Here is a 15,011-nt window from a genome sequence, read left to right as displayed (position 1 = left end):
ACCTTTATCGCGCTTCGTAATGACCTTAGTCACGCTTCATAACGACCTTTATCATGCTCTATAACAACCGCAATCATACATGTAGAACGATCTTAACCATGCCATGTAACGACCTTAATTGTGTCGTCATATTGTGCCCCTAATCGTGCTGTCACTCTACAACTTTGCAGCAGTCACACAGAATAGGTTTGCATTGTTGACTGGGTTCAGATCCTGAAACCAATGGAAAACTTGCCAGGATTTTAAAACTTGTACGAGCTCTCAAAGCAACAGTTTGTTACACTAAAGTCTTGTTCAAAATTTGGCAGGGATTTCAAATGAAGATAACAAAGGTATTAGAACTAAAAATGCAGCTTGTCTTTGAACTTCAAATATCACACATTGTTTTCATCTTTATTAAATTCATATTCTGGCAGTGTGCAATATGTAAATGGACAATTATTGTCTGGTAAGTGCAATTCTGATCAAGCCCAAGTAGCAGTAACTTCACTATTGTCATTAATTTTTCTCTTGTTGAAAAATACAGCAAATACAACCCATAACATCAAAGCAAAGCATTTTCTGTATGTACCACAATCGTTTATATCATCCATATCAAGTGTAAATGTATACTGTCTCATTTGCTAATTGACTGCATTAGAAAGGTCACATGCTAGGCTTGTAAATAAACCAACTGAAACAGTATACTTTTACACCTGATGTGAATGCTATAAACTAGTGTAGCACATAGAGAATGTGCTTTACTTCAGTGTTATTCATTGTATTTACTGGAAACAGGCCAATTGGCAACTTGCAACCCAGACTGAGCATGCTCAGAGGCAAAGGACTATGGGATAGTCTGTAGTTATCGTAGTTCCTAACCTGGAGCTATCAATAGGATAAAGGTCAGGGTGACCATGAATTGATTAGCTGTGGTTACAAATTGTGTGATATTATCACATTTCCCACGATGCAACATTCAAGATGGCAGGTTTGCAAGTTCCCTATTCTCTGTATTCTAGTTACTGGTCGTAAAGAGTTGACTCTGTGTCACTGTGTGTAAACAGTGCCTATACACTGTAAATCTGGAAATTTTCACTAAAGACTTATTTTCACTCTTTTCGCCAGAAACCAAAACTGCAAAAACAAGTAGTGACTAAAATGCCTTTTTATACATGAACACAATAACACCAGTCAGGTAATTAGTAAAAATTAGTCTTTGAGAACTAGCTGAAGACTGTAAAATCACAAAAATTTTCTAGTAGTGAAAATATCTACGTTAACAGTATGTGTGTGTGTGTGTGTGTGTGTATGTGTGTGTGTGTGTGTGTGTGTGTGTGCGTGCGTACATGTATGTATGTATGTATAGAGAAAATTCATTTCTTTTGTTATTTTGCAGTAAACAAGTACGAAAATAGCTTGAACTTTGTCATCAAATTGTAAATTTGTAGGATGTTGACAAGGTTTGATCACTAGGCAATCAATCATACAATGCTTCAGTAAGTACAAAGCCATTGAATAGATCAAAATAAGAACAGAAATAATAGTAGCAATTACAACTACTTGGGCTTTACAAGTCAAAATAATCAAATTTATAAAACTCAGAATATTGATGAAACTGCAAACAAACATCAGTCCTGCAGCTAGCTATACACAAACAAGAAAACTGGAAAGTTTCAACGGTTTCTAAAAGTTAGCTTTCCCCTAGTTCACACCTTGTCATCAGGTCTGTAAATTGTAAAAGCCGGGAAGAAATTTTGGGGTTTACACCACAATAAAACTTGCAGTGTTACCTACTTCAAGTAATTTAATCTGAACCCAGTCATCAATAGATTATCTTCACTTAGTCACTTGTGGATTATCATAGCTCAGTTACTTGGAGATTATCCCCTCACAGTCCTCTACTGGGAGATTATCACCTCACACAGTCCTCTACTGGGAGATTATCACCTCACACAGTCCTCTACTGGGAGATTATCCCCTCACACTCCTCTACTGGGAGATTATCACCTCACACAGTCCTCTACTGGGAGATTATCCCCTCACACTCCTCTACTGGGAGATTATCACCTCACACAGTCCTTTACTGGGAGATTATCCCCTCACACAGTTCTCTACTGGGAGGTTATCCCCTCACACTCCTCTACTGGGAGATTATCACCTCACACAGTCCTCTTCTGGGAGATTACCTCCCCAAACAGTCCTCTCCTGGGCGATTATCCCCTCACACAGTCCTCACTTGGTGGATTGTTTTGGCTTATGTGTTTCAAACCTGAATATTGGAAGCTTCATATGCCTAAATCTCTTATCTCAACAACTGACACCACAAGAAACGTTCATAGAGGTATTTGGTCTATGTTTGGTTGGATACTGTGAATGTTCAAGAGAGAACTGCAACCATTCTCCTGTGGTTTCTTCTGAGTGTAGAATAGTATATACGCTTGGCATGCTGTTACGTCTTCTATCGAACAAAGGTCCAGTCTGGAGTCATTGCAATGCACCCAGAAACCTAGTGGGGTATATCAACAAGACATGCCATCAGTACTATTGTGTTCTGATGTATCTGGTACAGCTATGGGAACACAGTGTAGTGTTGTATGGACTTTTGTCAAATTGTGGGTATCAAAGCATGCAGCCTGATGACATCATGAACATATCCTATCGATGCAGAAAATAACTAATCAACAAAATATCTACACTTACATCGGTGTTCAAGTCAAAGTTAGCACACACTTGTATTAGTACTAAGTTTTGTGATGGTTTCAAAGTTGGTCTAAAGTCAGTCTAAGCAAGAACTTCTGTTAGGGTGAAGGTATATTACAGCATATACTAGTGTATTCACATTCTCATGATTTATGGTTTATGGTCCAATAGTGTATTGAAATATATATCAATACACCATGGTTTCATTATTGTTCACTTTGTGTTAAACATTATGGTTGATGTATTGAAATGTCTACAGATATACCATGATTTCATAATTACTTTGATGCCTACATATACAGTGTTATTTTAAGGTTGATTTCAAATATTACCTCCTTCTGCATTCCAGCAGTATGCTGTATAATGACCAGATCCAAATCTGTCAACAACAAAAACAAAAAAACCCAGCATGATGTGTTTGTAACATTAAATATGTATAGACAACAAGACTATTACTCTTTGTGAGTTTTTGTATGATACAACAATCTTAATCTCTTGCAATGAATGAGTAAACATTTGACAAATTTTTTGCATTAAATTATGCTTTATCGGAGCCATCCAAACACAATAAACTGCATAATGATGATCTAACACTGTGACAAGACTTTACAAAACAGTTCAAACTGTATATTTAGACTCAAATGTAAGTAAACGATACACAGCGAGGTGTGCGAGTACCAAGTTGTATATTCTACTAATACCACACCTCCTACAATGGTGATGACTTCATATTCATCAATATACAACTGCCATCCTTATCTCTTATTTTCACACAGACACCCACATTCACACCCAAACCAGGTCACATTTCATATCGGTCGTTAGGGGCAACACGGTATCAATGAACTTACCCCCTTCCGTGGTGTATAACTACAGCTGATAGTTGGTATATAAATGATTCATCTGGCCAGTCTAGTGTAGGGGAGCAGTATGTCCTCATATCCAACTCCTGATCAAAGGCGACGTGAATACTAATTTTTTCCCGATGCATCCTACCTGACCATCTGAAATATAAATATATTTATGTGTAAAGCTATCTTGACTTCCCACAAGTTTTTTATTACCTATGCTCTGCTGTAACCCTTGAATTTAAATAATTGTCGGTAAAAAATATATATGTGCCATGAAGGTGTGTACAGAAGATGTACAAGATATACTTGAGGTTTAGGTGACATGATATGTCAGTGAAAGAAAACACAATTGTCCATTGAAAATTTCATACACTACTTGTTCTTTAGTTGTTCGTTTTCAATGGCTCTCTTCCCCCCCCCCCCCCCCTCTCTCACTCTCTGCAGATTGGCAAATCATTTTTTCAATCCTCAGTACCCACTATAGTTAGCCTAGAATCCAGTGTCATGTGGGGATTTTGCTGTCACTTTTGAGAGTAAAATCACAACATGACTTCATTTTATGCTACACTCTAGATGACTATTAGATCAAGATTTGGACTGATCACACTCCTGTGATGTTAACATTGACAATATGTTCGTCATAGAAGGTACACTTTGAAATTGTAAAACTCAATAACTCAATAACTCAATGATAACCCCTGTGCCCTCTGAGTGAATTTGAAACACCACTGATGCACAGCACTTTAATTGTGACCAAACAACATTTGGTGTTCAAACATCTCTTACTAACTGCACGGTGACTCATGAGAAAAGTTTTATCATTTTGACCCACAAGTTTTGTCTACCACTAGAGGGCAGACTAACGTTAACCTGATTTGATTTTTAGTAACATCCGAAGTGACTTACCTAAATCTCTTGAGGTGAAGTCTTAGGACTTGAGGTAATCTGGTTATGAGCAGTTGTTTGGTGGCTTGTGTTTTGATGACAGGTTTGCCAGACTTTGCTCTCCTTTTCTTGTTGCATTGTTGACATTCATAGACCTGACCTTCTAATCTCTCAACTTCAGTAAATGCAGATAACATCTCTGTGGAAATAAAACACAGTGTGACACACATAAACACAAACCCTGGACATATCACAAATTTTAACTATGATCTCTGAAACGCGTGCAATGTTTCCTTAGCAATCGATCCAAAACTGTTGTAGTGGAAGGGTCCAGGGCGGTCAACACACTTGCAAACCATCAAACAATCTAAACAGTGAACCTAGTCAGCTGTTAATCCATGACATTACATAATATACATACCAATAACGTGACAACTCTCTGTAGATAATTCTGTACCTCTTCTACACTGGTATCTGAAATGAACAATAACATAATACAATATGTTAATTTACAATCTCATCCAGAATAACGTAAAGACTTCAAAACAGAAGTATATACAACTGGCTTTGTAGCACCACTGATAGCAATGAAAGTAAATACTACAGTGTTTTTGCGATGGCAATCAACAGCCTTGGCAGCATTAAATTTCAATGTCTGACCACCAGGTAGTTACTGGATCTAAGTCTAAAATTTTCTACTAACAATCAATTTTTTTAGACAAACTTTGTGTGAACCACGGTTCTGATCACTTTCCAATGACAAATATGGAGTACATTTTACTCATCCTTACAACAGTGTGCCCTCTAACACTAATTAGAAGTGTCACTTATGCACAAGTTCTTGTGACCAACCAAATTTTGTGTTTCCTATTCCTTAAGTTACCATGTGATGACTTAAAAAAAAAAACCCTGTTTCTACCATTTTGCCCCCACAGCAAATTCTTTTCTCATTCATTAGAGGGCACACTATCCTACAACCATACCCATTAAATTCAAACAAATCCATTCATATCCTATATGACCAAAGGCCAGGAGAGAAGGGCTCATTATATCACACATTTTCAAACAAAATCTATGGTTTTGTGTAAAAAAAAAATATTTTTTTAATTTTTAAAAAAAAAATTGTTTACTTACCTCTCTGGGAATTCAAGTGAAAGATCCCAGTATGGTTCATATGTGTTGGATTTGTTGCTACAAGAAAGACAAGTGACTTGGCTGACTAATTCACCCTGAAAACTGGTGCTGATAATCTGACTAGGCATCAAGGCAGCAGTCTTGGCTGACAATACACTGGATGTTACTGCATAGTGAAGTTCAGAATTCACCTTGTCCAATAACTCACTGAAGAAACAAACATACAAATTAGAGTTGGCAAAGTTTAAGGTTGGGTGCACCTCAGGGGACAGTTTCCTAGAAAAGTTCTTAAAATCTCTCCAAACTTGGAAGTTTGGAATTCAACAAAAATGTATTTATGTTTGAAAGTTGGTTATTCAAGAGTTTTCAGTAACAGCTGTCAGGTGGCTAGTTTTTGCCTTAATTCCACAAGCACATTGAGTGAAAGTGCAGTAAAAACAGTGTATGTGTAAACATGATGAGTGCAAATACCCCCCACCCCCCACCCCCAAGTACCCACACTTACAAATGTACACCAACATGTCATGGGGTTGGGTTATATTTTTTGAGTACCAGTTTGTTTGTATTTAACAATGTGGACTTTGGCATCAGCATGTGTAAAACCATGTCTGCTATCCTCTAGATATAGCACCATTATTTTAACAATTCTAAGAAAGTATATCAACTTACCAAAGAAACTCTTGTGCATCTTGTTGCGAATAGCCTTTGAAGGATGGTATTAGCTGCCACACTGAACTCAATATAGCGTGTGGTGATACTATAGCCCACTTACCAGACCACATCACACGGAATAATGCATGTAACTCATGGCATAATAAACTATAGGGAATAAAGCAAAACATGTCGTTCTTGAAGACTAATTTTTACGAATTACCAGACTAGTACTTTGTATTTATGTACAAGAAGACATTTTAGCCACTATTTATTTTCACGTTTTTGTTGTCCAGCGAAAAAAGCAAAAATAAATCTTGAGCAAAAATGTGCACATTTTATGTTTACAATGATTACAATATATTGATGTTTGAATCTCTACATGACTTCAATGATGTGGAGTATGACTAATACTTACACATTGCTTTGTAGTGTTTCTGAACTTTTATATTTCCATTTGTCGCTTCCCTTAGTAGCACCACCATTAAGACCACCATAGTATCTGGAGGACCCTGTCTTATACCTGCTTCTTGGGGTTTCTACCTCCTTCAAAGTAAACAATAGTTTATCATCATATTATAGTCAACTACCGTGACCTTTTTCGATCTTCCCTTTCTAGTCATGTCATGATGCCTGCCCACTTCACAAAGTGAACCCGTGTAGCTAAGAACAGTGTACTGTTTATTGTGTGTGAGATTTAGATGCATCCTTTATGGTAGTCTTGCTGCTAGACGTTTGGGCTTTCTTCTGATATGATAAGCGAACTAATTTCGCAGTGAGGGCTTGCCCAAACTCGGATGTTCCATCCTCGATAGCGATGTTTGGTCATGTGTTGTATTGTATCGGAAGAACATCCGAGGTCTAGCAGCTAGACTACCTTTATGGCTACATGTAGAATAAGAAGTAACCTGCCTTATAACATTCCACTGTGGTCTGTCTGGAATACAGCTTTCTTTTCAAGTTGGTATTCCTCCCATGAATACCTTTTCGTTTTTCATCTTCTGCAGCAGACACTTCTAGATTTAGAAAGCTGTCACGGAACCAGTCCAAGTGCCTGTCCATGGGGAGGAATAAGGTAACCATGTGAGAAGAATTAGTGGTCTTAACATAAAATAAGAAGTCAGCACAAAGTGGTACTTTTCTATAGACAGAGACAGTAAGCTCAAGGTCCAATCTTTTAACAATTATGATACTTTTACCAAATGTCTGAGAAATGTACCATGTCTAGATCCCCTCCCCTAGCTAGGCAATGAGTATACATTCCCTGGTGATATGCATGCTTCTTCCAATCCACTACTAAATCTTCATCTAGTTCAGACTGACATCAATAAAAACTTCTTGATTTTCTGCTGTTATTACTAAATATACAACCAAGTTTCAGGGGTGCCAGTTTTTCACGAAGCAAGTTAACCGATTTGAATCCCTGATGTTATGCCCCTGTCATTGGCATGTACCACATTGGACAGCGCCCTCAGTGGTGACTTTTGAGAATACTTTGTTGGTATTTTGGCCTTCGAGTACAAGTCCAAATTACAGCTATCATTTCTTCTCTACCTACACTTAGTTTTACCTGGTAGTATTCTTTAGAAGATCACTACTTGAAATGAAACTTTTCTTCATTAAACATGCAGAAAGTGGTAATTTATTTCACCCTATAAGAACTTGGTTCCACAAAAATGGTACAATTTGCCTTTAGTTCTTTTACCAATAATCAGTTTTCGTACTGTATATTGTATATTTTCCACTCTTCCGTAATAAAGTTTAAATTATTTTTTTTAGATTTAAAAATATAAAAGAATAAAATAAAATAAAATAAAATAATCATTTTTGCCATTCATTATTACATACCCGAAATCACATCACCTTGCCCGAAATAATTTTCAATCATCACTGCACTCCCAACAACATGTTCAGTCAATGTCCACAATACCCCACTCTCAACCTGAAGTTCAGCTGATCCCGAAACATGAAATCTCCATAATCCAAGAACATAAATCTTACCCTAAAACTTGTAAAATGGAATTCATGTAACATGTATTGCCCAGGTTTCTAAGCCCAGTCACACCTGGTGTAATTGAGGTCCACCTCTTCTTACTGGCTGTGGTGTGAAGTTCATCTATTGTGCTACCCCTTCTCTTCTTGTGATTGGTTAGTATACTTTTGTTACGTTGCACCTGTTTATTTACAATTTTATTATTGGTGACAAGAGTTACTTTCTTAACACGTGGTGGTTGTATTTTCTTTACTCTCTTTGGGCATACATTGTGCCACGCTGTAAATACTTTTTTCATCAATATATGTCTTCTGTGGTAGATTGCTGTGTAGGCTTTGTCTTCCATCTGTAGTAGTTTCTCTGTAATCCTGAAATGACAACGACATTTATGTTGTGAATACAGTTAGCTTCACCAATGGTACTATGAATGGTTCTTGACAAACTAATTTTCAAAAAAAGAATTACACCTAAACCCAACTCCTTTCTGGAGGAAGTGCGGTCAAAACCTATGTGGGTTGGCTGCAGTGTGCCCTCTTATGATCGCCAAATTTTGTTGTTTTGTGTCAAAATGATAAAAACTGGAATTTCTTGTGAGTCACCACATAGAAAGAGAAAGGGGAACACCAAATTTTGGTGCGTCACTAGAAATTGTGTGCGTCAGTGACGCGTCAAATTGGCTTAGAGGGCACACCGGTTGGCTGGGTCCAACTGAACAAAACTTGCCTTATTCATCCCAATCTTTGGTAAAGCCCATGCACGTATGCACACACACACACACACACACACACACACACACACACACACACACACACACACACACACACACACACGCACGCATGCATGCACGCATGCACACACACACACACACACACACACACACACACACACACACACACACACACACACACACACACACACACACAGCGACACAGCCATAGCGACACTTTACAATGCCCATAGTATTTGTAACTACATCTATGTTCAGTCAGTTCAGTTGTATTTAAAAAAATGTTGATGGGTAGTAGACAATGAACACCCATCTAACCATACTACATGTACTCAGCCGTAGAAAATAGACCTGTACACATAATACATGTAGGAAGACATGTAAGTGTAAGGAAAACTGGAAAACTACGTAAATACATACGCAATACCGTAAACAGACATCAAATACCTAGTCCTATTTCCACTGAACTACACACTAGTTAGAAGTGTATAACTACCTGCATATTATAACAGTACATAGACCATACTTCATAAATTTGTTTATACTTTAGCAAAGCAGTAGATTCAAAGAAGGATATGGCATATGCCAATGACTTACTTTCTTTTGGTCGTTTCTGGATAACTGGTCACTGGTCTCAAAACACGACCACTTCTTGTTGTCCTTTCATCAAAGTTTTGGGTAGCTATAGCACTTAGAGTCGTGCGCAGCAGTTTGATGTCTCCAGAACTGTTGTCATTGAGAACATAGTCATCGCACACATAGCTGCCAATATCAAAGGAAAGCATCTTAATGCATCATACACTGCTTATGTTACACAAGCTACTACCAATGTAGACTGTAAGATATGTCGAGGTTTCCACCTTCATCGGCCCACTCTATGTAACTATGTGAAAGGGGTTACCCAATGTGCGAGGGTGCCCTGTCACAGCATACCTTACAGACTACTACCAATGGCAGCATAAAACAACTGACTGTTGAATTCCATGTTCCATTGTTATTACAGAAGCAGTTTATTGTTTTTCATGAAATTGTCATTTTTTTTCTGTATTCTACATATACATGTATGCTATAATCAGCAGACATGGTGAAATTTCTAAAATGGGGTATTACAATGTACCAAATAACTGAAGAACGAGAGATGATTTCAACACAAAGAATTTGACTTTCAACAATGGCAGACACCAATTAATGGCATTAAAATAAAACATCTGCCCTAGCCATTCAAAGAAAGGGTATCAAGATAAAGAACTAAGTATTGATACAATGGTACCAAATTACAGTTATGCATTAGTCATTGAAAGAGATGGTATCACAACAAAGCATTGAGAAATTCAAGGTCAACTTCATTGGTTATAAAGCATGGCAAAGAATGAATACACATCAACATACTGGGGTCAAGTTCTCTCTGACCTACATGTAAACATAACAAGGAACATTCATGATACAATTATAGTATGGCTGCATTTTGTTTTGTGTCAGTTAGGGGGCCATATTATCTTTTTTTGGCAAGTTCTGCTAGAACTTTTGTACTGATTTGTATACACAAACTGCATACACATATCATGTCATAAGCATCTTGACACATTGAACTGATTATTCCAAACTTGGCTTGTTTGTGTTTGATATTATAAGTATTTACATTTCAAAATGTTACACTTGTCCTTGGAGGGGGGGGGGGGGTTACATAAGAAGATTCAGCTTATATTTGATGGAAGAAATGGCAATTTCTAAAATATTTTTTGGAAGTACATTTACTATGGTCAGCTATTTTATATTTCATTTACATTTTTTTTCATGTGTGAATGTCTAGTTCAGGCAGTTATGTTTTCTGTTGTTTTCCATATAGTCTCTGTGTTATTGGTTTCTTCTCACCAGATGTACAGCCATTACAGATTGGAAGAATAGTTTTATAATATTGTCTTTTTAAGATGATGTCAGTTCCATGATATCCACTATTTCTCGCGAGACTTCACAATTTTAATACTGTTTTCTCGAATACATACAAAAAGTTGTTCTGGAAGACAAAATAAAATTATGAAATTTGCAAACAAGACTGACTTTCTAAACAAACCATATTTGGTACAGTATCCAACCTTTATACTTACCAGAAAACATACTTCTCGTTAACTTCTAATGCTACTGGATGTTGACTTTCTTTAAAATGTTTCAATGCATGTTCTTCTATATACCTTCCACAGGCTACATACGAGCAGCTAAGACATGCCTGTTGTATAGTGAGAGACACAAAATATTGTAAATAAATGTAGAAAACTGTATGTACTTCAGAAATAAAACGTTTTAAACTCTTGTTGTTTTGCCATTCAAGAAACCTCGAACCCATTTTCAGTTAAAATCAAAATCTAAAAAAAAATATTGGGGTTCACTACACTTTAGACTGTAAGATTCGTTGTGTCACTCCACCCTCATTGGCATCCTCTCTCAACTATCAGTCTGGGGACATATCGTCGATAGTTTCCTACACAAACCAAACTCAACATTTTAAGGATTCCAACATGTATGTAACAACCACATAGTTGGTGATCTCTAACCCAACTACCATACGACCTGACTGAATTTTGCCCATGTTCGGAGCCGTTCCCCCTCTCATGTGAGAGAGGTTGATCGCTGTGTGAGGGCGCCCCATCATGTATCTGACAGACTAACTACACTATATTTGAGTAGTGAACATGATCTCATCTATATTACACTTCAATTGGCCATAAAACATTGTAATAACTCTACAGGAAATAGTAGATTGACTATTTCCTTGAAAACAAGAGAGTGAATGTGAACGATCAAACATTTTTTTAGGATTTTCAACGGATCAGGAACAAGTTTTCATACAAGGTGAAGTTTTGGGAGACTACAGCTACATGCATTTTGATATTCAAACAAACAGGGCCCATACCAAAGGTTCATTCTCCTCCATTGACATTGATAATACAAGAGCACAGTCAGTAACATGTTTACATCATTGAATTCTACATAATAACAGCTGAAGAAGGTTGAGTGATTTAGCGAAAATATATAATGTAAATTTTGGTCTGCATTTTGAACTACGACAAGATATGATTCCAGTGCAAGGAAACAACATTTTAGTTACACGTTAGACAAGACAAAGAGTCCATCATAGTATAATTACTACAAAGGAATTTGACCACCACTGGTCTTGTAAATTGTAACATTATATGATGTTATGTGATGTGATGTGATGTGCTACGAGAGATTTAAAGAGGCAAGTCAGACGAGTGGATTTTTAGGTGTGGGAATTATGGTGGTGGTGGTGGTGGTGGTGGTGGGGGTGTTCTACCATGTTTACATATATAGCTTTCCCAAATAAACCCCATCTGACCCGCCCCTTTTTATGAATTGTCTACCCCATTATATCAGTACTATTGTGTGTGTGTGTATACATGTAGCTTTCAATGACACACTGACTGGTGGTAATGTCACTGTTGTCCTGTCAAGAGGTCACCAAGAGGTCACCGTGTATGAATAGAATGTAACAATATACCACTGGTCTTGAAACTCTTGACTTACCCAAACACTGTCTGTCGTCCCACAGTCCCTGCAAAGCCACTTTTGAGGGTTCAAAATGGAATGGTCTTGGGCAAGACGTAATTTCCTGACGTGTTTGCATTTATCCATATTGCAATAGATTGATTATATTTTTGAATCTGTTTCGGAATCTGTTTGAAAATGAAAAGAAATATGCAATAAGCGAAGTAAGAAATTATGGCTGCATAGTTCAAAGATGTAAAAATGTAGACATGAAATATAAGCTACATCTTTTTATTTCAACAAACAATTTGTTTAAAAATAGCACTTATGAAAATATTTTGCATGTTCAGCAGCAATTACTATTTATACAAGAATACAAATGTACTGTGGAATGCAAAGAATTTGGAATTTTTTTCCATTTTTTTCAATTCAATGGTATCTTGTCTGCTTTAATGGCTGTGATAATTGTAGTGTTAGTTTTTTTAATTTGAAGTTTTTGTTTTGAGTTTTTTTTTTATCATTCCAAGGTTCATATTCAAAACTAACAACCCCAAGAACAATAAAAAGCTCATAAAAAAAACAACCTCAAAATACAAAAATATGGCTACAATTACTGCAGCTCCTTTTCTGCTAAAATGTTACAGGTTTACAAAATATTGAACAGCATACATAACTGCTCAGCAGGAATGTAGAAAAAAAAGGCAGAAGGCAGAAAAAATAACAGCTTGTCAGCAATAAATTTCTGACTGAGAAAATTCTAAAAACATGGAAAAAATTCTGAAACATGGATAACTCTATCGAAATGTTTAAACGTGTTGTGTTTTTTGACTTGTTGAAACATCACAAACAATTGTAAACCTTCTTTTCCCACCTCCTGCCCACAACCACAGATCAGTCACTGCAAACTTTGCACACCAAATTCCGCCAATCAAAAAAAAAATTGTTTTCCTTCTGTCTTTATAATTTTCTACATCCCTGACTAAGTTACTGTGACAAGGAGTTTGTGTACAGCAACAAGAGGAGCCAATGATAAATAAAAGCCATCCATGAAATAGTACATACACATGTACACAAACATCTATTTCCGGTTGGTTCTTCCTGTTCATTTCATAAATGAATGGAAAGCTTTGCCCACATATCATGTTATTATGTCAAAAGACACAAACAACATTGATCCACACTACCATATGACTACCAGGATCTGAATGATTATAGTCTATGGATACTTGTCCCATAAATCAACTGAACTGAAATGAACTAAATGTTGATTTATTGCAGTACATGATGTACATTGGTGTACATAATTCTTTTGAAATGTGACAATTTGACAGGAGCACGTTTCTCTTAATAGGCTTTGGTACACAAATCGTGTCAATAACACTAGCAATGTGTAGATCGTGACTGCGTCTTTTAACTTAATAAATGATACATGTATTGCACTTTGTAGTCTGAGAATTTCCCAGGCGAACGACTCTATGGCGAAATGTTTGTGAGGTGATTGATGGCCAAGGCCACATATGGGATTGACTTGTCATTGAAGTCCTACGAGATCGTGAACGTGTTTCCCATTTTTCACTTACTGTGTGCAACACATTTAATAAAACTCAATATCTAAAAATGTTACTGAAGCCAAACTGCTGCCCTATCTTTGGCACAAACCTACGAAATACTCGGATAGTGCAACTGCTTACAGAAGCTACAAAAGTATGTAAACAAAAACATGAAAAATGGCGGCGCCCATCACCCTGTATTTATTAAAGTTTTAATGTTTATAACACACAAAAGTCCCAATCCAATCCCTTTAAGGGTAACATCAGGCGTTTCTATAAGACTGAATACATTGACACACCAAATCTTAGAGAGGAATAAAGCTGTACAGTATGCTTCGATGATGATGTTTTGTGGTATGGTCCCACGCTATGTCACATGCAAAAGATCCCCGAGAGGATTATATAAAAAGACGGTCAGTAGGTCACAACTTCACGCTGTTTACACAGAATATACTTGGCTAAATAAATCTACCCTTACCGATACACGTCTACATGTAGAATAGTTATTTCGTCCTCTTCAAAATGGTTCAAATGTCTTCAGAAATATAAAGATCGGGTTGACTTTTCGGGGTATCACTCACTATCGCGCTAGGCCCCAGCAGTACACACCGCGCCGGCCTAGCCTATGTACGTTGAAAAACACACGCACTGTATTTAGCCGTGTTTTGTAAAAATTACGATTCCTCGTACGACAAATTATTGCGATTATTTTATCAGAAAATCACAAATTATTAATGAATGAAACACTAACTTCGTCTCGTGACGATTTTTAGCTCTGGTGACACTTCACAGCAAGTAAAGTTTGACTTTCTTTAGAAGACAATCCGCCATTTTGAAACTTGTAGTTACCCACAATTCACAGCTCAGGGACTGGCTGTTCTGTTTAGTAGCAGTATCCCTCCCTGCACAGTCTTGAAACAGCTTGGTTGTTTGGCGGCGGGCGGCCTTTCCTTTGATCTCGGGCTAGATCATGTATGCAATCCTACAAACTCTAAAACCAGTGGGAGAAACTTGGGAAACAAAACATCCAACCTGTC

At 37.1% G+C, this 15,011-nt stretch overlaps 1 protein-coding gene across 2 annotated transcripts; it reads right to left on the bottom strand.

The window, feature by feature from the left end:
- Positions 1 to 1,338: 1,338 nt before the first annotated feature.
- LOC144440919 (ubiquitin carboxyl-terminal hydrolase 44-like) lies at positions 1,339 to 14,800 on the bottom strand. Of its 2 annotated transcripts, none has more exons than XM_078130381.1 (14): positions 14,726 to 14,800; positions 12,464 to 12,612; positions 11,029 to 11,147; positions 9,521 to 9,685; positions 8,205 to 8,564; positions 7,116 to 7,257; positions 6,622 to 6,749; positions 6,222 to 6,371; positions 5,553 to 5,759; positions 4,840 to 4,892; positions 4,440 to 4,617; positions 3,534 to 3,686; positions 3,015 to 3,061; positions 1,339 to 2,488 (listed from the first exon to the last, which is right to left on the bottom strand). In XM_078130381.1, the coding sequence occupies exons 2-14, from the start codon at positions 12,569 to 12,571 to the stop codon at positions 2,316 to 2,318; spliced, it is 1,983 nt and encodes a 660-aa protein (XP_077986507.1). In that variant the 5' UTR covers positions 12,572 to 12,612; positions 14,726 to 14,800; the 3' UTR covers positions 1,339 to 2,315. The 2 variants fall into 2 exon arrangements, with proteins under 2 accessions (XP_077986507.1, XP_077986506.1); XM_078130380.1 differs by having other exon boundaries at positions 14,453 to 14,798.
- Positions 14,801 to 15,011: the final 211 nt, after the last annotated feature.

The sequence above is a fragment of the Glandiceps talaboti genome, chromosome 10, assembly GCF_964340395.1.
Source record: "Glandiceps talaboti chromosome 10, keGlaTala1.1, whole genome shotgun sequence".
NCBI classification, from domain to species: Eukaryota; Metazoa; Hemichordata; class Enteropneusta; family Spengelidae; genus Glandiceps; species Glandiceps talaboti.
This window is presented reverse-complemented; position numbering and strand designations above follow the sequence as displayed.

Excerpts from the sequence above, each read along its gene's own strand:
- LOC144440919 (XM_078130381.1), bottom strand. The coding sequence starts at position 12,571 with ATGGATAAATGCAAACACGTCAGGAAATTACGTCTTGCCCAAGACCAT. Across the intron at positions 5,760-6,221 it reads GATGCACAAGAGTTTCTTTG|TGAGTTATTGGACAAGGTGA; the intron begins GTAAGTTGATAT and ends TTGTTTCTTCAG. Across the intron at positions 2,489-3,014 it reads CTGCTGGAATGCAGAAGGAG|GTTTCTGGGTGCATTGCAAT; the intron begins GTAATATTTGAA and ends ATACCCCACTAG.